A 27,633-nucleotide genomic window follows, 5' to 3' on the forward strand; every position below is an offset into this window, starting at 1 on the left:
TTTTCAGCTGGAGAATGGATTAGCAATTCCTACTTGGTGTGATGTTGTAAGGAGTTAATTAAATCCATTCCAGTTGTGTATGTACAGTCCCTCAATTTTGTATAAAAAATATCATCCAGGCGCAGTGGCTCATGCCTGTAATCCCAGCACTTCGGGAGACTGAGGCGGGCAGATCACCTGAGGTCAAGGGTTCGAGACCAGCCTGGCCAACATGGTGAAATCTCGTCTCTACTAAAAATACAAAAAAAATTAGCTGTGCTTGGTGGCGCACGCCTGTAGTCCCAGCTACCTGGGGAGGCTAAAGCTGGAGAATCACTTGAACCCAGAAGGCAGAGTTTGCAGTGAGCCAAGATCATGCCACTGTACTCCAGCCTAGGCGACAGAGGGAAACTCCATCTCAAAAACAAAAACAAAAACAAAAACAAAAAACAGTTATTAGGTCATGTTCTGCCTATAAAGTGAGCTGATTTATGAGTTGTGAGGGTTATAGACATTCTCTTTAACTACAGGGGGAGTACACGTTAAAATAACTTTTTTCAGCAAATAGTTCCATTTCCAGAAATTAGTTTTATTTCTATTTTTATTTATTTATATTTTTTGAGATAGAGTTTCGCTCTTGTTGCCCAGGCTGGAGTGCAGTGGTGCATTCTCAGCTCACTGCAACCTCCACCTCCTGGGTTCAAGTGATTCTCCTGCCTCAGCCTCCCTAGTAACTGGGATTACAGGCATGCGCCACCACACCCGGCTAATTTTTGTATTTTCAGTAGAGACGGGGTTTCTCCATGTTGTCCAGGCTGGTCTCAAACTCCTGACCTCAGGTGATTTGCCTGCCTTGGCCTCTCAAAGTGTTGGAATTACAGGCATGAGCCATCACGCCCGGCCCAGATATTAGTTTTATAATAATATTTTTAAACATCTGTAAAAACACATGCACAAAGATATTCATTGCAGTGTTGTTTGCAAGTGAAAAAAATCTAAATGTCCATCAACAGCAGAAAAAGAGATTGTTAAATGAATTATGATGTGGTCTAACAGTAGAATGCTCTATACGTATCAACAAAGAAAGGTGTCCATGGTATAGTATTACACCTAAAATAGAAGATGTAAATAGAAGAGCTGTTAGATCTGTTAGATCTATTAAATCTAAATAGACGATCTGTTAGATCTATTAGATCTAAATAGAAGAGTGTGTGTTATTTGATGCCTTTTATGATGTTAGACATTTTTCTGCTACCTTTGGTGGTGGGCAGCAAATGGGTCCTTTACTCATCTGTTCAAATGGATGCTTTGTCTCCGAGGAGGACCTCTGAGGTGGTGAGGGTGTTCGGGTTGAAACTCCCAAGGCTGCAGACCTCCAACAGCTGCCCCATCCACACCATGACCTATTCTCCCTGGAGTGGGAACCTCAGCCATTGTTTGGAAATCACCAACAGGAGTCGCTGTGCAGGAGCCTGGGGTTCCACGATGCAGTGATGCAACTCCTTGAAAATGGAGACCAGACACCAGGTCACAATAGAGTGAGCTAGAGCACAGCTACCCAACAAATGGTTAGAGCCGAAAACCTGAATTGGCAAGGCACGTTCCATTCATGATGAAAAGTGCCAGGATGGCCAAGTGCAGTGGCTCATGCCTGTAATCACGGCACCTTGGGAGGCCGAGGTGAGCAGATCACTTGAGGTCAGGAGTTCAAGACCAGCCTGGCCAACATGGTAAAACCCTGTCTCTACTAAAGTACAAACATTAGCCAGGTGTGGTGGTGCACGCCTGTAGTCCCAGCTACTCGGGAGGCTGAGACAGGAGAATCGCTTGAACCTGGGAGGCAGAGGTTGCAGTGAGCCAAGATTGTGCTGCTGCACTCCAGCCTGGGCAACAGGGCAGGACTCTGTCTCAAAAAAAAAAAAAAAAAAAGGCATGAGTAGCCTTGGTCAGAATGTCTTCTGAGACAACGGGTAGCGTGGTGTACTTTTATGTAACATCATTCAGGACTTCTCTTTTTCCTGAGGAGATCGGAAGAGGAGTAGGTGGCCATACTTTCTGAGATTCCCTCTATCTAGGGGAGGAGATGGCTTCATGGACACCTCAAGACCCTCTTCCTCACACCTACTCCCTTTTCCAAAGTGGAATTGGGAGCATAGTTGACAATTCTATTATCCTTCTTAGAGGACTTCAAATTCATTTAAAGGTCCATGTGGAATCCTTGGAGCAGAGAGTGTTCTGTGACAATGAGTTTTAAAACAAAGAAAACTGGCAGAGAGGCCGGGCACGGTGGCTCACGCCTGTAATCCCAGCACTTTGGGAGACCGAGGCGGGCGGATCACAAGGTCAGGAGATCGAGACCACAGTGAAACCCTGTCTCTACTAAAAATACAAAAAATTAGCCGGGCGCGGTGGCGGGCGCCTGTAGTCCCAGCTACTCAGGAGGCTGAGGCAGGAGAATGGCGTGAACCCAGGAGGCGGAGCTTGCAGTGAGCCGAGATCGCGCCACTGCACTCCAACCTGGGCGACAGCGTGAGACTCCGTCTCAAAACAAAAAAAAAAAGAAAACTGGCAGAGGACCATCCTGAAGGGGCAGGAACTCCCATGATGTTATGGTTATTGGGGGTGTTTCCTTGAATCAAGTTCAACACCTCTCTAGTGCATGACAATAGTATGAGTATGGAAGAAACACACAAACTGAAAGTGCTTTTTCTACTCTCTCAACAACAATCAACATAGAAGACTTCTGTGGACCAAATGTGCAGGGATTTCATCCACCCGCAAGGAGGCAATCATTGCCGCAGTGGACACCAGCTGGGTGTCTTCCAATCCAATCCCGGCTTTATCTACCTGGAGATACCCTCAAATCCCACAGGTTGAAGACTCAGTCCCACAACACTGTCCCCATTTCAGACACCAGTCACAAGTCTAGTTCTCCAGAACTTCTGAACAACTGGGTTTGAGTAATTTACTACAGCAGCTCACAGAACTCAAGGAAACACCTGTTTACATTTGCCCATTTATTATAAACGATATTACAATGGATACAGGTGAAGAAATGCATAGGGCAGGGTATGGGGTAAGGGGTGTGGCGCTTCCATGCCCTTCCTGGGTGTGCCACCTCTTCGAACCCTGTCCTTTTGGGTTTTTATGGAAGTTTTATTAAGTAGACATGATTGATTAAACTATTGGCCACTGGGGACCAGCTTAGCCTTAGACTTCTCTCCCCTCTCCAGACATGGCTCAAAGTCCCAATCTTAACCCTGCCTTGGCCTTTCTGGTGACCAGCTCCCATCCTGAAGCTACCTAGTGGCTACCAGACACCAGTCAAGTCATTTGCATACAAAAACCCAACATTTTGGTGTTTCTAAGGATTTCAGGAGTTGTAAGTCAGGAATCGGGTTGAAGACCAATCACGGTCCACCCCTGGTCTTCAAACCAGGGTCTCTTACAACCAAAGGATATACAACTCAAAAGATACTGTTACATTAGTGGAATCCAATTCAGTCCCTAATAATTAATCCAGTTCATCAGATTGTATGAATGTCTGCCAGGGCAAGGCCACTCAGGTCTGCAGGCTTCCAGTCCATCTTGCCAGGTTCCAGAAGCGAGTGGTCTCGGCACACACATCTTTCGCCCTTTCTGGCATCTGGGATCATGGAGCTAAGAGACAGTACAGTCTCTTGCTCGGAGCTTCCTTCAAGGTGTTCAGGTAATACTGGGTTTCCCTCGATTTATAACCCATTTATTCATTTCTTTACACTCAGCTACCATTCCTCTCTCTCCATTAACATCCAAACTTTTCCACCTTTGGAAAGGAAATTAAAATTGCCTCTGTCTATACTCCCCTCACTTTGGGACGCCGAGGCAGGCAGATCCCTTGAGCCTAGGAGTTTGAGACCAGCCTGGGCAATGTAGGGAGACCTCATCTCTTCAAAACATACAAAAATTATCCACACATGGTGGCATGCAGCTGTGGTCCCAGCTATTAGGGAGGCTGAAGTGGGAGGGTCACTTGTTCCCAAGAGGTCAAGACTGCAGTGAGCCAGGACAGCCTGGGTGACAGAGTGAGACCCTGTCTCAAAAAATACATATATATAAAATTTCATATTAAAAAAATGTATAGGCCGGGTGCGGTGGCTCAAGCCTGTAATCCCAGCACTTTGGGAGGCCGAGACGGGCGGATCACGAGGTCAGGAGATCGAGACCATCCTGGCTAATATGGTGAAACCCCGTCTCTACTAAAAATACAAAAAACTAGCCGGGCGAGGTGGTGGGCGCCTGTAGTCCCAGCTACTCGGGAGGCTGAGGCAGGAGAATGGCGTAAACCCGGGAGGCGGAGCTTGCAGTGAGCTGAGATCCGGCCACTGCACTCCAGCCTGGGCGACAAAGCGAGACTCCGTCTCCAAAAAAAAAAAAAAAAAATGTATATAGGCTGGGCGCGGTGGTTCACGCCTGTAATCCCAGCACTTTGGGAGGCTGATGGTCTCGATCACTTGTCCTCATGACCTGCCTGTCTCAGCCTCCCAAAGTGCTGGGATTACAGGCGTGAGCCACCGCGCCCGGCCAACCATTTTCTTCTCATCATGATGAAGCTCTTCTGGGCACTGGGTATTCACATAGAGAATCTGTCCCTCCAGGCACTCCAGCTTCTGCTCTCCTCCGTGTGGGCTCAGGTAATCTTACTGGTTCCCCTTTAGCATGTCCAATTAATATTGCTTTTAGGATGGCTTACATGCCTTCTGTTTTCCAGAAATAAGTAGGGATAATATTCGCCACTCACATACAATGTCTGTTCCTATAAAACATTTAAGTAAAGGAGACACAACTACTTTACATGAAGACTGTGTAAACGTTCCAACTTTCTTAATCCTATCAACGCTTACATTTTTATGCTCTAGTCCCAGGAACTTCTCTCTCCATCCCCAGAACACTTTCACCCTCTCTTATATAAGGCTTTTCGTCTCCAGCAAGGGTCTGGCCAAGTGACTCTGGTCTCTGGTTACTTTGATTAGCCAGTCTAACTATTGCCCCACGCAATACCAGTTGGGATTTCTCATTGTAATCTTTAATCTTTCTGCCTTTTAAAATTCCTCCAAGCTAGGGAAAATACAGAAAACTGATTTGGGATCCTTTAATATTGGGGAATGGGGACTGGACTCCCTTTGGTCCATCCAACCTTTGATGGTATTGTATTAAGACTTTTGTTTCAATTCCATCAAGTTATTTATTCATTCCATTTTTAAATAACCATCTAAAGATTTCCACCCTGCTGGGATGAGTCCCATGACTCTCTTCTTTTCCCCTTTGTTTCACCTTTATCAATTTTTTAAAACATTCACCTTATTTCTTAATGACATTAAAAATTTCCACTTCCTGGGTGAAACTTTGACTCTCCCTTTTGCCTTTCCCCATTCTCTTGTTAATTACTGTAATGTTTTATTAGCATCTGTAAGCCCCGTGAGGGAAAGCTGTGAATTACATAAGGCTTCTCTGACCATAGCTGGATTTGACAGCAATAAAGTTGCATGAGGTGCCCATGCAGAAGGGGTCCCCTTAGCCACAGCATTTACCATGACCTGGGTAACAGGTACATTCAGCAGGTGAATATTCATTCATCCGAAAACCAGTCCCACGTGGCTTACATATGAAGGATAGCAGTTGCTTCATCTGGGTTGCTCCACTTAGCATTTATAGGGGGAGAGGGACAGTTTCCCTTCTCAGGGTAAGCAGACCTTACAGTGGCTTTTTTCCAATCCACCAGGTTGGCTGTTCCCTCGGAAATAACCTCCTCTGTGTCTGCATCATATATAGTCATCTGTGATGTTCAATAGTGAACTGTGGGTCCCTCATCAACCCAAACATGCTCTTGCACCCTGCAGCATACAAAACCAAAGACCCTGCTCCTAAGTCAGTTACTTCACTATCCGCTTTAGTAAAAGCTAATGATACTGGTCTCCAAAATGAAACAATTCCTTCCACCATACCCTCTGGTTTCAACAGTTACTTGGTCCTCCCCCAACATTGACTACTTTCTTGGTAATCATGGGTCTCAGAGGTATTTCTGTTGCCCCTGCATAATTTCCTCCTTTGTGCGTAGCTTTGAGGCTTGTGAGCAAAGCTCAGATTCACTGAAATCTGAGCTTGGTCTAGCATCAAGCTCTGACCCAGCACTCTCTTTTATTTTCGTTTCAGCTATCAGAAAAAGAAAAATATGGGGAAAAAAACTTTTTTTGAGACAGGGCCTCACTTTGCTGTCCAGGCTGGAGTGCAGTGGCACTATCATGGCTCACTGCAGCCTCAACCTCCAGGACCCCACCTCAGCCTCTCGAGTAGCTGGGACCATAGGTGCATGCTGCCACACCTGGCTATTTTTTTTTTTTTTAATAGTTTTTGTAGAGACAGAGTTTCACTACATTGCCTAGGCTGGTCTCAAACTCCTGGGCTCAAGCAATTCTCCCACCTCGGCCTTCCAAAGTGCTGGGATTATAGATGTAAGCCATTGCACCTAGCCCAGAAAAAAAATTGTTTAGGCGATTCAAGATGGCTGCAGGTTGGACATAGAGGCAATAGATACTGCTCAACCCTCCCCTGCAAGGCTGGAGTCTCAAATATTTCAGCGGCAGGTATTGATGACAACATTGCCTATCAGATGAAGCCCAAAGGCAGGATAGAATCAATCACCCCTCTTCAGACCCTAAGATGCCTACAGACTTCCTAAGCCTTTCAACCCATATACATTAACAGCTCATTTGCTTTTTCTTAGGTACAAAGCCACTGAGCACCAATCAGAATTGGAGCAATGTCACCTTTGCTTTACTCCTCCCATCTTCTACATAACAGAACATGTAAACAGAATTGGAACAATGTCACCTTTGCCCCCTCCTCCCATCTTCTATATAACAGAACATGTAAATAGGGCATGGGACACATTCTCAGTTTGCACTGAGTTTCTGTTTTTTGGCTATTAGTCCTCAAACTTGGCTCAGGATAAAAATTAATTTCTTTAAGTTTACAAGGTGCCTGTTATTTCAACTTTTGGTCTACATAGCTAATACAGATAACAGTAACCAAGGGATTGAGTATTTTGCTTTTTTCTTATCAGTTTGCATTTCCTTATGCATCCAGGGAACCAACTCCCTGAGAGTTGGATCCATCTCTAAATTCCACAGGTGGCCAGATGTGGTGGCTCGTGCCTGTAATCCCAGCACTTTGGGAGGCCAAAGCGAGAGAATTGTTTGAAGCCAAGAAGTCAGCTGCAGTGAACCACGATGGCACCACTGCACTTCAGCCTGGGCGACAGAGCCAGAGCCAGAGATCTTGCCTTAAAAAAAAAAAAAATCCTGTTGACAGAGCAGGAGCACCATCATCTCGGACAAACACTGCCACTTTAAGTTCCAGCTCCCTTTTTAGCCTCGTGCATTTCAAGAAAATCACTTCTCTTCTAACAACAAGCAGCCAGAAAAAGACAATAAAACACAGATAAGCTCAGGCACAGAGCGGGGAGTGGGGGGAGTCTCTTGGGTAACTGCCAAACTTCACCCTCATACAATGGGCCCCAGTAAAACAGTGGGTCTTAATAAGCACGTTCCTTTCCTTTCAGGGACACTAAGATAGGAAAGCTAAAAGCAGATTCGGGGGATACGGCTGCAGGAAGATGTATGGGAACAGACACACAACTCTCCCTCCCAGATAAGCACAACAAAGAGACACAGAAGCAGTCCAAGCCTCTGATAAACTCTCCCACCCTGAATCCTTAAAAACAAACTCTTAGTCTGTAAGAGAGTAGGGGCCAGGTACTGTGGCTCACGCCTATAATCCCAGCACTTTGGGAGGCTGAGGCAGGAGGATCATATGAGATCAGGAGTTTGAGACTGGCCTGGCCAACATGGTGAAACCCCGTCTCTACTAAAAATACAAAAATTAGCCAGGTGTGCTGGTGGGTGCCTGTAATATCAGTTAACTGGGAGGCTGAGGCAGGGAGAATCGCATGAACCTGGGAGGCAAAAGTTGCGGTGAGCCAAGATCATGCCATTGCACTCCAGCCTGAGGAACAGAGCAAGACTCCATCTAAAAAAAAAAAAGGGCCTCTGACCCCTCTGACCTAACTCAGCCAGAATCCCCTCTCAGGTTTATTTTCTCTAAAATAAACCTGTCATTGACTATCGAGCCACCTTTCATATTTCTTTCCTCTTTTGTTAATTCTTTTTTTTTTCCGTTAATTCTTACACCCGTAACTTTTACCTTTAGTAACTCAACAGCTCCACACCATGCATGACCATGTGGCCACCCAGGAATCAAAGGATTCTGGTCTTGTCCCTACCCTTGCATCCTATCTTTCACCAAACTATGTGTTGCTGTGAGCTGGAGCCGTTCTAACAAATCCCACTCCTCTGACACCAAATGTGAAAGTGGAAAAACTCAAACTGTGTTTTCCTCTGCTTTCACATCAAAACAATCAACACAGAAGACTTCTGTGACTAAACAGGTGGTCCCACAAGCAAATGAGCAATCAGTTTTGCAGTGGACACCAGCAGGGTGCCCTTCAATTTAATTCTGACACAATCTACCTGGAGACCACATCAGATCCCACAGGTTGAGGGCTCAGTCTCCAAGACCAAACCCCCATGCCTGAACCCAGTCAAAAGCTCGGCCTCTGGAACCTCTGCCCAGCTGGCTTCAAGTACAGGTTCCCACGATGCCCTCTTTGGGTTTGATTAATCTACTAGAGTGGCTCACAGAACTCAGGAAAACTTACCTACATTTACTGGGTTATTATAAAGGATCCAGTTGAAGAGACGTGCAGGCCAATGTACGGGAGAAGAGGTGCAGAGTTTCCATGCCTTTTCCACGTATTACCCACCAGGAACCTTCGTGTGTTCAGCTCTCTAGAAGTTCTCTGAATCCTGTCCTTTTTGGGTTTTTATGGAGGCCTCATTATGTTGGCATGATTGATTAAACCACTGGTGATCAATTGAACCGTCAGTCCCTCTCCCCTCCCTAGAGGTTTGCGGGGGTGAGGCTGCAAGTCCTACCCCTCTAATCCTGCCTTGCTCTTTCCTGTGACAAGCCCCATCCTGAAGCTACTGAAGGGCTGCCAGCCACCAGTCAATCATTAGCAAACAGAAAGACACCATTTTGATGTTTCTAAGGATTTTAGGAGTCGTGTGTCAGGAAACAGGTCGAAACCAAATATATATTTCATAGTATCAAAGTGGGATCACAGATGGGCAAGAATGGTTAAAGCACTAAACATGGTCAGTGTACAGAATTTCAATGGCAACGAGTTTCACAGAAAAGTTACTCTGCCTTTGGATTGAATGTGACTTCTCAATGATATGCCAATTTTCAGGGGAGAAATTTCTGTAGATGGCTGACTATATCAATACTTGTGTTCTCTCGCTTAATTTTTATTTATTTATTTATTTAGACAAGAGTCTTGCTCTGTCACCCAGGCTGGAGTGCAGTGGTACGATCTCAGCTCTCTGCAACCTCTGCCTGCCGGGTTCGAGCAATTCTCCTGCCTCACCCTCCTGATTAGCTGGGACTACAGGCACGTGCCACTATGCCTGGCTAATTTTTGTATTTTTAGGGTTTCACCACGTTGGCCAGGCTGGTCTCGAACTCCTGACCTTGGGTCCTTTCTCGAGCTCCCAAAGTGCTGGGATTACAGGTTTGAGCCACTATGCCTGGCCTCTCATTTAATTTTTAATACTACCTCATGGGGTAGTTGATATTGTCCACATTTTGTAGTGGATGAAACCAAAGCTCTGAGAAAGTAAGTCAGTTGTACAAAATTTATGCCTGCTAGAAATGGGATTGGAAATAGCTACATTCCAAAGTCAGTGATAATTTGGGTCAAGGGGTACTGATAATTGTTGCTCCTACTGGTTAGTCATTTTCTACGGAGCTTTTTTTTTTCACTTACTATTACTACTTTTATTATTATCTTTTGATTTCATTTCACAAAATTATAGGTTTGTGGCCGGGCACGGTGGCTCAAGCCTGTAATCCCAGCACTTTGGGAGGCCGAGATGGGCGGATCACAAGGTCAGGAGATCGAGATCATCCTGGCTAACATGGTGAAACCCCGTCTCTACTAAAAATACAAAAAACTAGCCGGGCGAGGTGGCGGGAGCCTGTAGTCCCAGCTACTCGGGAGGCTGAGGCGGGAGAATGGCGTAAACCCGGGAAGCGGAGCTTGCAGTGAGCTGAGATCCAGCCACTGCACTCCAGCCTGGGCGACAGAGCGAGACTCCGTCTCAAAAAAAAAAAAAAAAATTATAGGTTTGCATCAAAAAGCACCTAGTTCCTGGTTCGAGCCTCATCTTTGCAGGAGATCCTGAAGCTTAATTGCTTTACATGGTTCAGACTAACCACTGAGCTTTTTTCATTTAAAAATATTTAATTGATAAAGTTTGTATCTATTCAAGGTGTAAAATGTGATGTCACTGTTTCGGTGCATCTGCTGTAACATGGAGAGATTTTAAAATGAAAGCTTTTGGATATTCTGTCAGTTCGGTTATCCAAGTTTGGTATTTCCAGCAAACACTTATTTATCAACTCACTCTTTTATTACCACAATCAAAATAATAAACAGAAAGAAGGGATAGCATTCATGATTTATTTTTCAGTGCTTCTCCAATCCAAAAGAAAAAAACAAAAGTATAAAATCAAATGAAAGATCACACAAGTCCCCAATTTTCTTCTCTTTCATCAGTTGGGAAAAATAACCAAATACCCATTTTCAGATGGTAACTCCCCTTTGCGCTCACAGAAAGGCTTTGTTGCCTGTTGGGTGCAAAGCTTCTATCTCTGTTGCCTAGGGTGTAATAACCCAGGGTTTCCTAGATCCTAGGGGAAACGAAACATTATTATCTCAAATGGATTTATTATGCTGCATATTCTTGGATGTCTCTAGATCAGACACTAGGTTTAGAAGTGTCTTTCCTTAAGTAGCCTCTGTGCTCATTTGTACCATTAACTTCAGCATCCCAAACTGTTTTCTTCTCAATATCCGCCCAGGGCTCTCTGGGGTAGGAGCAGCAGAAGAGACTCCCACCTCCCTGGGTGAAAACTGCTGGGATCAGGCAGGAGTGGGGGCCACCTGGCTGGTCATCCTGAGAAGTCACCTCTACGGGCCTCTTGCATTGGCCTTGTGGACTCTGGCAGAGTTCTAGCATTCCTGAGGATGGGGTGTGAGGCCGTACAGGACACTTGCAGAAGATACTGGCTGACTCCTGGTTGTGGGGACTCTCTAAGAAACAGAAGACATTGGCCTGATGCATGGCTCACACTTGTAATCCCAGCAATTTGGGAGGCCAAGGCAGGCAGATCACCTGAGGTCAGGAGTTCAAGACCAGCCTGGACCACATGGTGAAACCCCACCTCTGCTAAAAATACAAAAATAAGCTGGGTATGGTGAGGGCACCTGTAATCCCAGCTACTTGGGAGGCTGAGGCAGGAGGAGAATCGCTTGAACATGGGAGGCAGAGGTTGCAGTGAGCCAAGATCATGTCATTGCACTCCAGCCTGGGCAACAAGAGAGAAACTCCGTCCAAAAAAGAAAAAGAAACAGAGACTTCTAAGCTCCCTGAGGCATTTCTAAGCATCTAAAGGACAGCAAGGAGAGTCTAGGATTTGTGTGTTGTGGGGGCAGAAGAAGTTCCCCAAGTCCACCTGAGACCCACTGAGCTCTAGGCCAAGTGCCAGTTTCCGTAAAGTTGTAGCCAAATTAGCAACAACTCGTCTCTTAGCCTAAAAATTGCCATTCTGCGATGCTATTTACTGGCCATCTATCATACATTGGGGTCCCCAGTTCTATAAAACAAAGTCTTTGTCTTCAATTCACTTGGTTAAGGAGAAAGAATATGCAACTTAGTTTTGCTTGCCCTCCTGGTATAACTAAAACACTTTCCTTATATCATTCAAGTTATCATTTTGTTCCATTTCTCCCTTTGAACTTGGAGAAAAACTCTTTTTTACCACTCTCTAATTTTTCTTGGTCAAATTTCTCTTAGTTTCCTCAGAGCCATGCAACCATCACTGGAGGCTAACTCATAAATGTTGCATATCAGCAACTTTCTATACAGAGCACATGGAAATTTAGAAGCTGGGGAAGTGTGCATGAGGAGAAGGGTGCTGTGCAGAGGTGTGGGTGGATTGAGAGGACACTCAGGCCATATCCCCAGTGTAGAAGCTAATTAGCCTGGGAAAGGTCAGCTTGTATGGTCCTTGCTCCATTGATAGCAAACCGGAGGTGCTGGCCGAGGGAATACAGGCAGAACCATCCGACTCCAAGCCTTGCCAAATCACTGTGGAGTGTGACTGCAAACATGGGAGATCTGTGCCTTCTGCCAGCGCCTGACTCTTCCTCCTAGAGTGGGAGGTAAGCAACTGGACAGAGGATCTTATGAACAGAAAATGCATTTAAAAGAAGCAATTGAGGCCTGGCACAGTGGCTCACACCTGTAATCCCAGCACTTTGGGAGGCCAAGGTGGGCGAATCACCTGAAGTCAGGAATTCGAGACCAGCTTGACCAACACGGTGAAACCCCGTCTTCACTAAAAATACAAAAAAATTAGCCAGGTGTGGTGCCAGGCACCTGTAATCCCAGCTTCTCTGGAGGCTGAGGCAGGAGAATCACTTGAACCCAGGAAGCAGAGGTTGCAGTGAACCGAGATTGCGCCACTGCACTCCACCCTGGGCGACAGAGTCAGACTCCATCTCAATCAATCAATCAATAAAGCAATTGCTCCTCCTCGGATCAGAACTGTGAGTTTTATATGAACTGTTACATATCGTTTCCTCTTTATATCTTAGCAATGATCAAAAAACGATCAGATTCCTTTTGCAGAGGGTGGGCTAGTTCTCCTAAGGAGAATCTGGGTCCTCAGTGGATCCTCTGGATTTGAGAATGAAGTTTAGAAGTGCTTGGGACCATAGCTGTGGGTCTGATTTGAGGACAAGAAAACCAAAACAAGCGGGGAGCAGCCTCTGGTGTGGGGAGGTGGGAAGGAGAAAACAAGGAACATAAAAAAACAAGTAAAACCACCAGGGCAGAGTTTATAGCTCAGAAAAACTTTCGAGCTTATATGGAGAGGATTTCCCTGTTTTGGTTTTTAAGGGGATCATACAGATAACCAGGGAGGGTTGATTATCTGGTTCTATTTCCTTTCTGTGGTCTCAAAATCTTTTAAAAGAATATTTTATGTGTTTGTTTTTAAAATTGGTGAATGAATAGGCCTCACTTTTTATAATACCTGGGCTTCTCAGAACCATGAGTCACTGACGTATTATCACCGGAGCCAGGCATAAAATCTGACATTTAATTAGCACAGGTAAGAGCCAGAGCCTTTGTCTCCTAGAAATGATCAAGCACAAAAGCACCCACGAAGCACCGGGCAAAATGCCCTCCTGGAAGCTGGTGGGGTAGGAAGGTGTGGAGGCCCAGCCCTGCCCGGGCAACCTGCCTGCTGCGTGACTCACCTGCCTTTTATTCCTTTCAGGGTGAATCCAGCTGAGCCTCATTCACACTGAAGTGGAGAGACTGCCCTGGGGAGCCTCGGGGCTTTATCTGCACGGCCTTGGTGCTCACATTCCAGTTCTCCTAGTACCCTCTGGCTCCCAGAGTGCAGTTTGCCAAGCAAGTGATGGGCACTGGGAGAGGGACCAGGCAAGATCCCAAAAGCTCAGCTTCCTTTCCGAAGCCCTGCTGGCCTAACGTGCATTTATTTATTCACTTTAGAAAAGAGCCTGTCCCCACGCTTGATTCTGTACCTCCCACTGCCCTGACCACCCTCATCTGTAAAATGGGGCGTAGAGGAGCCCCATCTCCTAGGGCAGTGGTTTTCAAAGTGGGTTCCCCTGTATCCCTTGTGAAGTTTTGTTTTTTTGTTTGTTTTTTGTGTGGGTTGTTATTGTTGTTGTTGTTTGGGGTAGGGCAGGGGACGGAGTCTTGCTCTGTCACCCAGGCTCGAGTGCAGCGGCGTGATCTCGGCTCACTGCAACCTCCGCCTCCCGGGTTCAAACAATTCTCCTGCCTCAGCCTCCTGAGCAGCTGGGATTACAGGCGTGCACCACCACACCAGCTAATTTTTGTGTTTTTAGTAGAGACAGGGTTTTGCCATGTTGGCCAGGCTGGTCTGGAGCTCCTGACTTCGTGACCCGCCCGCCTCAGGCTCCCAAAGTGCCGGGATTACAGGCATGAGTCACTGCGCCCGGCCCACCTTGGGAAGTCTTTAGAAAGCAAATTCTGGAACCCTGTCCCAGACCTACTGAATCAGAAACTGGGGTTATATTCAGCAACCTGAGCTTTCAGGAGCCTCCAGGTGATTCTGATAAAGCTGGAGTTTGAGAAGCAGCATCATAGGATTGTTAGGAAGATGACCTCAGGAGCACGTGTGAAATACTCAGAACAGTGCCCACGCCTCAGAGTTCCTTAGCTATTGGAAACCCAGGAAGTCACAGACAGAGACACTCTTCCTCTGGAGCAACCCCAGGACAGGTGCATCTGCAGGCCGAGCCTCTTACAGCACAGAGCCTTCTCCGTCTTCACCACTCACTAAAGTGACGCAGGGTGTCAAGCGGAAAAAATGCAAGTTCCTACATCAGTAAGGAAAGGCTTTATTAATGCAAGATATTGCAACAAGGAGATGCTCAAAGCCGAAACCAGAAGTATCTCAGGAAAAGGGTGGGTCAGCAATGCTTTTTTACACAGAGACCATGGGACAGCTGGCTGTGAAAAGAGTAAGGAGGGGTGGTAAAAGCTGCTGTATGGGGATCTTGAAGAAACTTTTTTGTTTTTTGAGACAGGGTCTCCCTCTATTGCCCAGGCTGGAGTACAGTGGTACAATCATAGCTCACTGCACCCTCAACCTCCTGGGCTCAAGCCAGCCTCTCACTTCAGCCTCCTGAGTTGGTAGGACTACAGGCATGCACCGCCATGCTTGGCTATTTTTATTTATTTTTTGTAGAGACAAGTTCTCCCTGTGTTCCTCAGGCTGGTCTCGAACTCCTGACCTCAGGCAATCCTCCCACCTCCGCCTTCCATAGTGCTAGGATTACAGACATGAGCCACTCACTACACCTGGCCAGGGTCTTGAAACTTAAAAGGCTGTGTCAAGCTTTGCAAGGGAAATGCAAGGCGGGAAATGTTGCCAGTATTCAGGTACGTGAGGCAGGGATCTGAGGCTGAGATGGAGCAAAGAAGTCACAGTGTGGGAAGTTCCCAGGGAGCGTAGGGCCCAACTGTCTAGTCAAGCCAGCCTTGAGTTTTTTTTTTTTTTTTTTAATTTTTAAATTTTTTAAAAAAATTTTGAGACAGAGTCTCACTCTGTTGTCCAGGCTGGAGTGCAGTGGCGTGATCTCGGCTCATTGCAAACTCTGCCTCCAGGGTTCAAGCAATTCTCCTGCCTCAGCCTCCCGAGTAGCTGGGATTACAGGCACTCGCCACCACGCCTGGCTAATTTTTGTGTTTTGAGTAGAGATGGTTTTTCACCATGTTGGCCAGGCTGGTCTCAAACTCCTGACCTCAAGTAATCTGCTCGCCTCAGCCTCCCAAAGTGTTGGGATTACAGGCAAGCCACCGCGCCCGGCCAGCCTCGAGTTATAATAAACACAAAGTTTTCATCAGCATTGTCAAGAAACTGATTTTTATTTATGCCATGTGTAGCAGGATGTTTATAGCCCCTACTAACAACAGGTCTTAATTCCTGGCCCCTGAAGCTATTATCTTATACAGCAAAGACTTTGTAAATGTGAATCTGTGAAGAGTTCTGAAATGGAATGGTTATCCTGGGTTACCTGGGTGAGCCCTAAATGCAATCACAGGTGTCTTTATAAGAGGGAGGGAGATTAGACACAGACAGAAGAAACGGGAGGGAGATTGAATACAGACAGAAGAGATGGCAACGTAGTCACAGAGGTTGGAGTGATGCAGCCACAAGTCAAGGAATGCGAGCAACCACCAGTGCTGAGAGAGGCAAGGCACAGATTCTCCCCTAGAACCTCAGGAGGAATGAAGGGAGGGAGCCCTATCACACCTGGTCTTTAGCCCAGTGACGCTGATTTAGGACTTCTGGCCTCCATAACTGTGACTGAATAAAGGACTCCTGTTTCAAGCCACCAAGTTTGTGGGGATTTGTTACAGCAGACACAGGAAATGAATACACCTTGTTTCTTGAAAAGACTGTTTGAGGTTTGAAGAATTTTTTAGATTTGGCTGAGAGTTTGTGGATTACTCTTTTAGAGGAGGAGAGAAATTCCACCATTTTTCTTGTGAATTGGTTTCCTTGTTACCTACTATACAAAAATGCTTCACCATAGTTCCATTTAAATATATCTGTCCTGTTCGATTTGCTGTAGAACTGAAATTACTATAGTGAACCACATATTTAAATATGGAAAGGCTGAACCTCAGAAAGCTGTTAGGAAAGCTAAGAATGTGGAAGCGAATGCTCATGCTACACCAGAAGAAGAGAACTGGTACCGAGTAAGAGCTGAATTCTCATTGACTGATTTACTACGTGCTCAATGAATTGGCTGATAGTTGAACTCTACAGGAAAAGCACAGTTACAGTAACCCAGAAAAGTAGTTACTTCATAAGTGGTTTCATATGAACCTCAAATCATAAACAGGCTGTTTGCTGTATGATTATCAATGGTGATAAACCATTTTGCAAGTGGGCAGTTTGCTGGATAATGCTTCTTACGAGTAATTCTTGGCTCAGTGAATTTAAACAAATCAGAGGGGGTTATATTGGGGAGAGGTGTTAAGTGATGTCAGGGTCTTGAATGCCACCACACTAAGTTCACCAGTTCCCCTATGGTTTAAAACTTCCAAAGACTGGGTAAAGAATTATATCCTTATTTATTTTTTTATTTTTACGACACAGTCCCACTCTGTTGCCCAGGCTAGGGTGCAATGGCACAATCTCGGCTCACTGCAACCTCCGCCTCCCGGGTTCAAGCGATTCTCCTGCCTCAGCCTCCCAAGTAGCTGGGACTACAGGCATGCACCACCACACCCGGCTAATTGTTTTTTGTATTTTTAGTAGGGATGGGGTTTCACTATGTTGGCCAGGCTGGTCTCGAACTCCTGACCTCAAGTAATCCACCCGCTTCTGCCTCCCAAAGTGCTGAGATTACAGACGTGAGCCACCATGCCTGGCCTATATCCTCTTTTAATAGTGAGTAAAAGAAAGCCACACAGATGCACGTGAGAATAGACTTTCACAGGCACTGCGTTTTAAATAGGAATCAGGAAGTTCTGCCAACTCCATTTTAGTAAAGGCATAGCCAAGGCTCGGTTGCTTCACTAAAATGTGACCATTTTAAAATTTATCACTCATCAAAATTATTTTGCAAAGAAATAGGAAGAGACGAGTAAGGAAAGAAACAAATATTTAAATATATCTGTCCTGGCTAGTAATACCACATTTCTGTAATGCATTTTTTTACAGATATGAATAGATACAAAGAGGTGTCCTAAGTTGAAGCAATAACGTCTTCCACCCTCTTGCTTATTGGCTTTCTCCCATATTTCTTCTGCTTTTAAATATTTCTGGTATAATTTTAGATTTTGAGCACACTTGGTTTGAAAAGTGTCTATGTTTTCTCCACTACATTTGTCTCACATTCCAAAAAACCAAGCGGATGCCATTCTTCAGGGCAGCACCTGCCACTCGTCTGCTGTCAGGCTACTGCTTAAGGCGCAGATCTTCATGGCCTGGCAGGTTTCTCCACCCTACAATCTTAGGGAGCTGTGGCCCAAGGGCAACTGTAAAACCCACGTGTTAGAATAACTTAGCTTTCTTGTGATAGACTGAGTAAACAAATAGACAATGGCCACAGTATATGGCAATAGAACTCTGACCCACGGAAGAAATGAAGCATAATATCTGCAGAGACCAACTCAGAAGAGTCAGGACTTACTCAGTGACTGACAACTTCCTCATTTTTGCCTCTGCTTCCAACCCAGGACAAACCAGAAAACCCAAACATGCTCCACAAACAAATCACATAAGATGCTCCATCTCTAGTTATCCCTCCTCCAGCTTCTCCATGATGACACTCTGCAAAGAGGACATATCTGAAGTTGCCCCCTTTTTCCCCTAAAGCTTTTCTTCTCCCTTGTCTTTGAATTATCTCCCTTGTCATAGCAAGTTCTGAATATATGGCCTCTGTGTGTTCTTATGTGGTGGTCTTCATTTATTTCCACATGTGAATGGTGATTGTGTTCAACACAATGATTAATTTTTAAAAAAGAAAAAAAAAAAAACTCCAGCTATTTATAGTACAACACGCTTTTGTTTTGTTTTTGTTTTTGTTTTTGTTTTGAGAAGGTATCCCAGGCTGGAGTGCAGTGGCGCATGCTCTGCGTCACCATGCCTGGCTAATTTTTGTTGGTTTGTTTTGTATTTTTGGTAGAGGTGTGATTTCGCCATGTTGCCCAGGCTGGTCTCAAACTCCTGGGCTCAGGAGATCCACCTACCTTGGCCTGCAATACAATATACTTTTGTATTTTTTATATAACCACCTGAGAGCTTTGGCCCCTAGTTGTGTTTGAGAGGGAAAAGCTGCTATTTCTTTAAAGGAAGGACATATAATTATTAATAAATTGATTTTTTAAAGCATGTATTTGCCTGATGGTGCTTCTGAGAAGTTGTCGGCTTGTTTTTAATTTGCTAAAAGAAAATCCATAGCCAAATTAAATTTAAGAGAATTTATTTATTTATTTTATTTTTTTTTTTTTTTGAGACGGAGTCTCGCTCTGTCGCCCAGGCTGGAGTGCAGTGGCGCGATCTCGGCTCACTGCAAGCTCCGCCTCCCGGGTTCACGCCATTCTCCTGCCTCAGCCTCCCGAGTAGCTGGGACTACAGGCGCCCACAACCGCGCCCGGCTAATTTTTTGTATTTTTAGTAGAGACGGGGTTTCACCGTGGTCTCGATCTCCTGACCTTGTAATCCGCCCGCCTCGGCCTCCCAAAGTGCTGGGATTACAGGCGTGAGCCACCGCGCCCGGCTAAATTTAAGAGAATTTAATTGAGCAAAGAACGATTCGTGAATCTGGCAGCCTCTGGTGCCAGACTAGGCTGAGAGAGACTCCAGTGCAGCCACATGGGGGAAGATTTATAGACAGAAAAGGGCAAGTGAGGCATAGAAACTGCAGGACTGGTTACAGCTTCATGTTTGCCTTATTTGAACATGGTTTGAACAATTGAACCTCTTTGATTCACAGAACTTCGGGGATGGGCACAAGAGCAGGCTACAGTCTGTTTACACCTCCATTTAGGTGACAATTCGCTATATACAGAGAAACCTTCAAGCCATATGTAAATAATATAGGGAGGCAGCTTTAGGCTAAACTTGATTTAACAAATTTTCAAATTAACAAGTAAAAACTGTGCATATTATTCAATTTAATCTTTAAGAGTTTATTAATTAATATGCATTATAACTTCATTTTTGTAAAAAAAAAAAAAAGATATGCCTAGGAAAGGGTTATGGAGAGGGGACAAGGGACGTTTATTTTCTAAAACATATTTTTTATAATGGATGTTTTATATAACTTTAGAAAGAATTAGAAACGTTTCTGAATTATTAATGATTTCCTTAAATCTTTAGCTACATATATTTCTCCATAAAGAGCAGTTCCTCAAACTGCATCACCTCAACCCTGATATTAAATATTTTATTTTATTTTATTTTTTTACTTTTTGAGACAGAGTTTCACTCTGTGGCCAGGCTGGAGTGCAGTGGCACGATCTCAGTTCAATGCAACCTCCGCCTCCCGAGTTCAAGCAATTCTCCTGCCTCAGCCTCCTGAATAGCTGGGACTGCAGGCGCGTGCCACTACGCCCAGCTAATGTTTGCCTTTTTAATAGAGACGGGGTTTCACCATGTTGGCAAGGATGGTCTCGATCTCATGACCTCGTGATCCGCCCGCCTCGGCCTCCCAAAGTGCTGGGATTACAGGCGTGAGCCACCGCGCCCGGCGGATATTAAATATTTTTAAAGCAAAGTTATTAAATCTCAAAAGAAGCACACTTTGAATACTGAGGAAGAGACGTTGTAACCCACAAGCAGACAGTAGGTAAGTAAGAGCAATTTCCACCACTCTCAAGCTGCTCAGCGCAGTAAGTCGGGATACTCGGTAGATCTGAGCCCTTCAGGGAGGCGCCTCCCGCTCCTCCGCGCAGCCCCCGGGCGCCCGGCTCCGCTCCCCGCAGCGCGGGTTCACCGAGGTAGGCGCGCCCAGACCTGAGACAGGTGGGGACCGGGCTGCGTCACGTGCGGGCTCCGAGCGCCCGGGGCCCCGCCCAGTGGCCGGCGCAGCCAATCGCAGCGCGGGCAGGCGGTGGGGGCGGGGAAGGCCGCCTGGAAACTTAAATCCCGGGTCGGGCGACCCTGCGCCAGAACCGCGGAGGGTTGTTCGCCGGAGGGTTGTTGGCTGAGGGCGCCTGCGCAGCGGCGACGGCTGCTGGTGAGCGCCCCCGCCAGACCGAGGGGCAGGGCGAAGGGGGACTGGAGGAGGGAACCCAGGGACACTGAGAGGAGGCGGGCGCGACCCCTGAGAGTGAGAGCTTCTGCCCAGCGCTCTGCCAGCCTCGAGGTGGGGAACGGGGGAGGGCGGTTGGGGACCCCCGGGAGGCGCCGGGACCACTGGGAGGGCCCAGGCGGTGCAGGTCAGTCACCCTGCGGGCTGAAGCCGAGCCGGACCGGGCAGCTTCACCCCGGCATCCCGGCCGCGGAGCCCCCGCTCCGTGCGCCGCCGCAAACATTCTCGGGGCGCGGCGGGCGCGTGCGGAGGGCGAGAGCAGGCGGCGCGGCCCTGGCCCCCCGGAGCCCCGGGAGCTGCCTGACCCTGCCCGGGTTTAGGGGAGCGAGAAGCAGAGACCCAGGTGTGGGACGGCGGGAGTAGTGGGTGCTCTCCTTCCCAGTGTCTCCTGGAAAGGGATTCCAGAAAGGTTTTATTCCAAAAGGAGAGGTTGGAAGACATAGCTCATTCCTGCTGTGTATCAGCTACGAAGGTGTGAGGTGGTGTTCCTTGGGGATCCGCTTGCACCTACTTGGGATGGTATGTCTTCATTAGTGACGTTTTGCCTGGATGACCTCAGTACAATTGGTGCAAAAGCTGGACCTGCTGTTTCCTAGTTTTCGCCTTAAGCTTCTCACCCGTCAGGTATCTTCACACCCTTCTCATACCCTGAATTATCGCATATGCTGTTTCAACACCTCCAACTCCGCAGGCTGCTTTTCATCTTGATGGGCCCATCAAATACCTCCAGTAGGCCTGTTTCAGCGTGTTCCGCAGTCCTTGGGGAAATGCCAGGGAGAATAATTGAAATATTTTTATTCCACGGGGGCTGTAAGATGGCTTTTTAGGATTGGTCTAATCAGATACTCATTTCTTTTCCAGTTTTAGGTTTTGAAACATGAATCTTTCGCTCGTCCTGGCTGCGTTTTGCTTGGGAATAGCCTCCGCTGTTCCAAAATTTGACCAAAATTTGGATACGAAGTGGTACCAGTGGAAGGCAACACATAGACGATTATATGGCGCGGTTGGTAACATCTGAAACTCTCCAGAGGGACTCTGTAGAGATGGTCCTTGCTGTTGGGAGTTGATAGCCAGAGAGTAGCTTCTAGAAGCCAGACCTTACCAGGCAGTAACCTAACAGCACCCATTATAGATGCAGTATGGGCATATATCTCCATTGTGTCTCGGCTTGGAGAACAGCTCCCAGAGATGTATCAAGCCATCCCTGGCCATGGTTTCTCTTCATTTCTGCCCGCAAATCGGCTGGGTGAACATGGGTTGGGTAAGTAGACATGAAGTCCATCAGCTGTATGTTTGCCTCTAGAGTGAAGAAGGATGGAGGAGAGCAGTGTGGGAAAAGAATATGAAAATGATTGAACTGCACAATGGGGAATACAGCCAAGGGAAACATGGCTTCGCAATGGCCATGAATGCTTTTGGTGACATGGTGAGTGTGACGAGGATTGCTGAACTCTGTGCTGCTTCTCCTCAGTTCTTCACCAAAATAGTCTTGCTTTTAACATTTTATTTACTTCTCCTTGAAGACCAATGAAGAATTCAGGCAGGTGATGGGTTGCTTTCGAAACCAGAAACTCAGGAAGGGGAAACTGTTCCGTGAGCCTCTGTTTCTTGATCTTCCCAAATCTGTGGATTGGAGAAAGAAAGGCTACGTGACGCCAGTGAAGAATCAGGTGAGACAGCGTCAGATTCAGACCTCCCGTCTCCACTGGAAAGCCAAGAAGGAATTGGTGTCATTGCTGTGGTAGATGGTGGCACAACATATGATGATAGGTTTTTTTGTATTTTCGTTTTTGGTGTGTTTTTTTTTTGAGACAGAGTTTTGCTCTTGTTGCCCAGGCTGGATTGCAATGGCATGATCTCAGCTCACTGCAACCTCTGCCTCCTGGGTTCAAGCAGTTCTGCCTCTGCCTCCTGAGTAGCTGGGATTACAAGTGCTCACCACCATGCCCAGCTAATTTTTGTGTATTTTTGGTAGAGACAGGGTTTCACCGTGTTGGCCAGGCTGGTCTCAAACTGCTCTCCTCAAGTGATCTGCCCGCCTCGGCCTCCCAAAGGGTGGTGATGGGTTTTTTGGTTTTTGTTTTTTTAAAAGAATATTCAGATAATTCAAATATATGGGCTACTGTATTTATATTGGTCTTGTAAATTGACAGCTTTCTTTTCCCCTTTTTAGAAACAGTGTGGTTCTTGTTGGGCTTTTAGTGCGACTGGTGCTCTTGAAGGACAGATGTTCCGGAAAACTGGGAAACTTGTCTCACTGAGTGAGCAGAATCTGGTGGACTGTTCACATCCTCAAGGCAATCAGGGCTGCAATGGTGGCTTCATGAATAGCGCCTTCCGGTATGTGAAGGAGAACGGAGGCCTGGACTCTGAGGAATCCTATCCATATGTAGCAATGGTAAATGGAGCTCTTTGTCATTCGTGCTCTGCTTTTGGAAGGTGAAACCCTTTCAGAGATAACAGATACTTTTTTCAGAATTCACATTTTATATGGTAGAATCTACATCTGTAAACTGTGAGTATTGTCATTATAAACTATTAGCCTTTGGCCAGGTATGGTGAATCACGTCTGTAATCCCAGCACTTTGGGAGGCCGAGATGGGCAAATCACGAGGTCAGGAGATTGAGACAACTCTGGCTAACATGGTGAAATCCCATCTCTACTAAAAATACAAAAAAAAATTAGCTGGGCCTGGTGGCGGGCGCCTGTAGTCCCAGCTACTCGGGGGACTGAAGCAGGAGAATGGCGTGAACCCGGGAGGTGGAGCTTGCAGTGAGCCAAGATCGCACCACTGCACTCCAGCCTCGGCGGCAGAGCGAGACTCCGTCTCAAAAAAAAAAAATTACTAGCCTTTGCACAGTTCTCCGATTAGATGGTCAACAGCTAATGGTTAACATGTAAGTAACATTAGATGGTTAACACATAGCTGTTCTTGCTTCTGCATAACATGGAGAATAAGCAAACCATTCTACATATAATAGAACTTGATCCATTGTGAAAATTTTTTATGGACAGATTGACATAGGGGTTCTCATTGAAGAAATATCGACTAATTTTTCATTTTTAAATCAACGAATAACATTTTATTTCATGGGACGATTTATAAGGGTGTTAATTTGGACATCGTAGGTTGCAAATTGCTGAGTGTTTTGGTTCTAGAACTAATGTTCCCCAGGTGGTAGATGGTAGTGATCGAGTCTCTCCCCCTTTAACTTTAAAAGGATGGAATCTGTAAGTACAGACCTGAGAATTCTGTTGCTAATGACACCGGCTTCGAGGTGGTCCCAGCTGGAAAGGAGAAGGCCCTGATGAAAGCAGTGGCAACTGTGGGGCCCATCTCTGTTGCTATGGATGCAGGCCATTCATCCTTCCAGTTCTACAAATCAGGTAAGTGTCATTTTATTACAGAAAGTTAGGCAGGATTGGGAAACATCACCATGATTGATTCTTTGATATGAAGTCCTGCTTTGCAGGAATGTAGTATTTTGAGAGTGTGCATTTAACATGGTGATATTTGCATTTGCCATGAGAAAATGCTTAGTTATGTTAAACTTCTCATAAATGTTTTTAAATGGCTATGTAATTGTATAGAGACAACCTAATTTTCCAAACTGTTTTCCGGTTATTGGGTCTTTTTTTCTCAAAGCTTTTTACTACTGTAATTAGTAAAAAACTGTAAAGAACCCAGAACTCCTTTCAAGTTTTTGTTTATTTATTTTGGTGGTGTTTTAGACTGACATCCTAGGAGTAGAAAGGGATTATGCTAATTGGTATTTGGGCTCAGAGATAAGTATCTAAATTACCTTAGCTGTAAACAATAGGTTTTATCTTTTGGATTTTCTTTTTTTTAGGTAGAAAATATCTTGAACTTTGGTTGAAGTTAGTTGATTTCTAGTGAGTTGAGGTTGACTTTTTTCCTTTATCAGCCATTACTGTTTTCTGGCCAGTATTGTTTGGGTCCTTATTTGGCATTTGTTTATGACATTTCACTGAATTTAGAGATGCCTCCCTTATGGAGGGTGGTTGGGTGGGTTACTGTCACATGTCACTTGGAGCTTCTCACCCCAGCATTGATTTGACTCTCCCAGGCATTTATTTTGAACCAGACTGCAGCAGCAAAAACCTGGATCATGGTGTTCTGGTGGTTGGCTACGGCTTTGAAGGAGCAAATTCAGATAACAACAAGTATTGGCTCGTCAAAAACAGGTATAAAACTCAAAATTGAGAAGGAAATTTTTGTTTCAAATCAGTATCTGGATACAAGTTCACAAAAGCTCAATTTTGAAATTCCAGAAGTCTTCTACTTAGAGTGAACCAGAAATACTAAGGTTTGATTAGAGGATTCCGTACCAAGCTTTTTGGAGTTACTGCTATGTATTTGTCATATTTTATTACTAAGTTTTGAAAATTTTTACATTCCGAAACACATTAGGCCCCAAGGGTTTCAGACGAAGGATTGTGGACCTGTAGGTTTGAGAGCTGATTGCTTTTTTCTGTCTCTAATTTTTCAACAAGGAATAGTAAGCAGAAACATCTGCCTTTGCTGGTTCTTTGTTGAGTCTAAAACATCATCTGGGAGTCCAGTGGTCTGTGTGCGTCCTTCTGTTGTCATTGGATGCCTTGTCATCGAATTTCACTCCCTAGCTCTCAGGCTTTGAAGGTTGTCAGAATCCATTTTCTCACAGTTAGCATTCTTTAATTGAGATGTGATACAAGGTAGCATGTGGAGACACACTGCTGCAGTGGAATTCCAGTTCTGCCTCAGTGTTCTTAAAAAGTTAAGGACCCACAAGAATCAATACATTCATTCATTCATTTATTTTTTGAGACAGAGTCTCACTCTGTCACCCAGGCTGGAGTGCAGTGGCGCAATCTCAGCTCACTGCAGCCTCCACCTCCTGGGTTCAAGTGATTCTCCTGCCTCAGCCTCGCAAGTAGCTGGGACTACAAGGGTGTGCTACCATACCCAGCTAACTTTTTTTGTATTTTTTAGTAGAGACAGGGTTTCACCATGTAGGCCAGGCTGCTGTCAAACTCCTGACCTCATGTGATCCGCCTACCTCGGCCTCCCAAAGCACTGGGATTACAGACATGAGCCACCATGCCCAGCCAATTTTATTTTATTTTGAGATGGAGTCTTGCTCTGTCACTCAGGCAAGAGTACAGTGGTTCAGTATCGGCTCACTGCAGCCTCCACCTCCCAGGTTCAAGTGATTCTCCTGCCTCAGACTTCCAAGTAGCTGGGGCTACAGGCATGCGCCACCACATCTGGCTAATTTTTGTGGGATTTTGTTTGTTTGTTTTTTCTTTTGAGATGGAGTTTTGCTCTTCTTGCCTAGGCTGAAGTGCAGTGGTACAATCTTGGCTCACTGGAACCTCTGTCTCCTGAGTTCAAATGATGATTCTCCTGCCTCAGCCTCCCAAGTAGCTGGGATTACATGCCCAGTTAACTTTTTTTTTTAAGTTTAGTAGAGGCGGGGTTTCACCATGTTGATCAAGCTGGTCTCGAACTCCTGAAACCTCAGGTGATCCACCCTCCTCAGCCTCCCAAAGTGCTGGGATTACAGGCGTGAGCCACCACACCCGGCCTCCAGACATTTATAAATGGATATTAACAGCGCTTAGAATAGTGCCTGACACATGGAAAGCACTGTTTAAGTATTAGCTATTATTATTAATGGAGCCAATTTTCCCTTGATTCTTCGTATAAAATGGAAAACCTGCTCCTCTTTCAGCTGGGGTCCAGAATGGGGCTCGAATGGCTATGTAAAAATAGCCAAAGACAAGGACAACCACTGTGGAATCGCCACAGCGGCCAGCTACCCCACTGTGTGAGCTGATGGATGGTGAGGAGGAAGGACGTAAGGACAGCATGTCTGGGGGAGTTTTATCTTGACACTGACCAAATGCTTATTGTGTAAGATAAACCACTTGAATCATTGAGGATCCAAGTTGAGATTTGAAATCTGTGACGTTTTTACAAGGGTAAAATGTTACCAGTATTTTAATTACTGTTATACACAGCTTTATGATATCAAAGACTCATTGCTTAATTCTAAGACTTTTGAATTTTCATTTTTTAAAAAGATGTACAAAACAGTTTAAAATAAACTTTAATTCGTATATAAAGGGGGGCCTTTTCTTTTTTTAATGCATTGACTTTTTGTGTAGTCAGGAAATATAATTGAGCTCTGAAATAATAGCTTCATGTGCCAATGGTGTATTAGGAGAAAGATGCTAGCAGAAAGCTGACTTCCTGGCTCTTCTGGTTATAAAAATACAGATTTTTATCAGCTACCCAGTTACTGTGTGTAACCCAACTCCTGAATCTACCACAATTTGATAACCAATTTGGAAGGACAGACCTAAATTTTTTTTTTTTTTTTTAATGAGACGAAGTCTCACTCTGTCGCCTAGGCTGGAGTGCAGTGGCATGATCTCAGCTCACTGCAACCTCTGCCTCGCCGGTTTAAGCAGTTCTCTGCCTCAGGCTCCTGAGGAGCTGGGATTGCAGGCACGTGCCACCACACCTCGTGTATTTTTAGTAGAGACAGGGTTTCACCATCTTGGCCAGGCTGTTCTTGAACTCCTAACCTCGTGATCCACCCGCCTCAGCCTCCCAAAGTGTTGGGATTACAAGTGTGAGCCACTGCGCCCGGCCTCTAAATTGTTTTAGTAAAGAAGAAAGCAGTTGACTTTTTAGAAAACTGAATAGGCACAGATTCGTAGGTTTTAGATAGTAGAAAAGGAGACGTCTTCTCCCTTGGACACATAACCTCAAGATGGTTAGGTTATGTGATAAAAAGTGAAGCTGCCCGAGACGGGCGGATCACGGGGTCAGGAGATGGAGACCATCCTGGCTAACACGGTGAAACCCCGTCTCTACCAAAAAAATACAAAAAATTAGCCGGGCCGCGGTGGCGGGCGCCTGTAGTCCCAGCTACTCGGGAGGCTGAGGCAGGAGAATGGCGTAAACCCAGGAGGCGGAGCTTGCAGTGAGCCGAGATCCGGCCACTGCACTCCAGCCTGGGCGACAGAGCGAGACTCCGTCTCAAAAAAAAAAAAAAGTGAAGCTGCTTTTTACTGGAGCCTCTCT

The 27,633-nt window shown here is 45.7% G+C and overlaps 1 protein-coding gene across 2 annotated transcripts; it reads left to right on the plus strand.

Moving 5' to 3' along the window:
- The first annotated feature begins 20,389 nt into the window (after nt 1-20,389).
- CTSV (cathepsin V) lies at nt 20,390-26,666 on the plus strand. Of its 2 annotated transcripts, none has more exons than XM_045372902.2 (8): nt 20,390-20,590; nt 21,404-21,539; nt 21,840-21,962; nt 22,060-22,206; nt 22,710-22,934; nt 23,759-23,924; nt 24,626-24,743; nt 26,273-26,666. In XM_045372902.2, exons 2-8 carry the CDS (start codon nt 21,414-21,416, stop codon nt 26,370-26,372), a joined length of 1,005 nt encoding a protein of 334 aa, XP_045228837.2. In that variant the 5' UTR covers nt 20,390-20,590; nt 21,404-21,413; the 3' UTR covers nt 26,373-26,666. The 2 variants fall into 2 exon arrangements, with proteins under 2 accessions (XP_045228837.2, XP_065386922.1); XM_065530850.1 differs by having other exon boundaries at nt 20,390-20,461.
- Nucleotides 26,667-27,633: the final 967 nt, after the last annotated feature.

This window comes from Macaca fascicularis, chromosome 15 (assembly GCF_037993035.2).
Source record: "Macaca fascicularis isolate 582-1 chromosome 15, T2T-MFA8v1.1".
NCBI lineage: Eukaryota > Metazoa > Chordata > Mammalia > Primates > Cercopithecidae > Macaca > Macaca fascicularis.

Bases quoted from the DNA above. Each gene is read 5' to 3' on its own strand.
- CTSV (XM_045372902.2), top strand. From the start codon at position 21,414: ATGAATCTTTCGCTCGTCCTGGCTGCGTTTTGCTTGGGAATAGCCTCC. The intron at 22,207-22,709 runs GTGAGACAGCGT...TCCCCTTTTTAG, and splicing joins TGACGCCAGTGAAGAATCAG to AAACAGTGTGGTTCTTGTTG. The intron at 22,935-23,758 runs GTAAATGGAGCT...TAACTTTAAAAG, and splicing joins CCTATCCATATGTAGCAATG to GATGGAATCTGTAAGTACAG.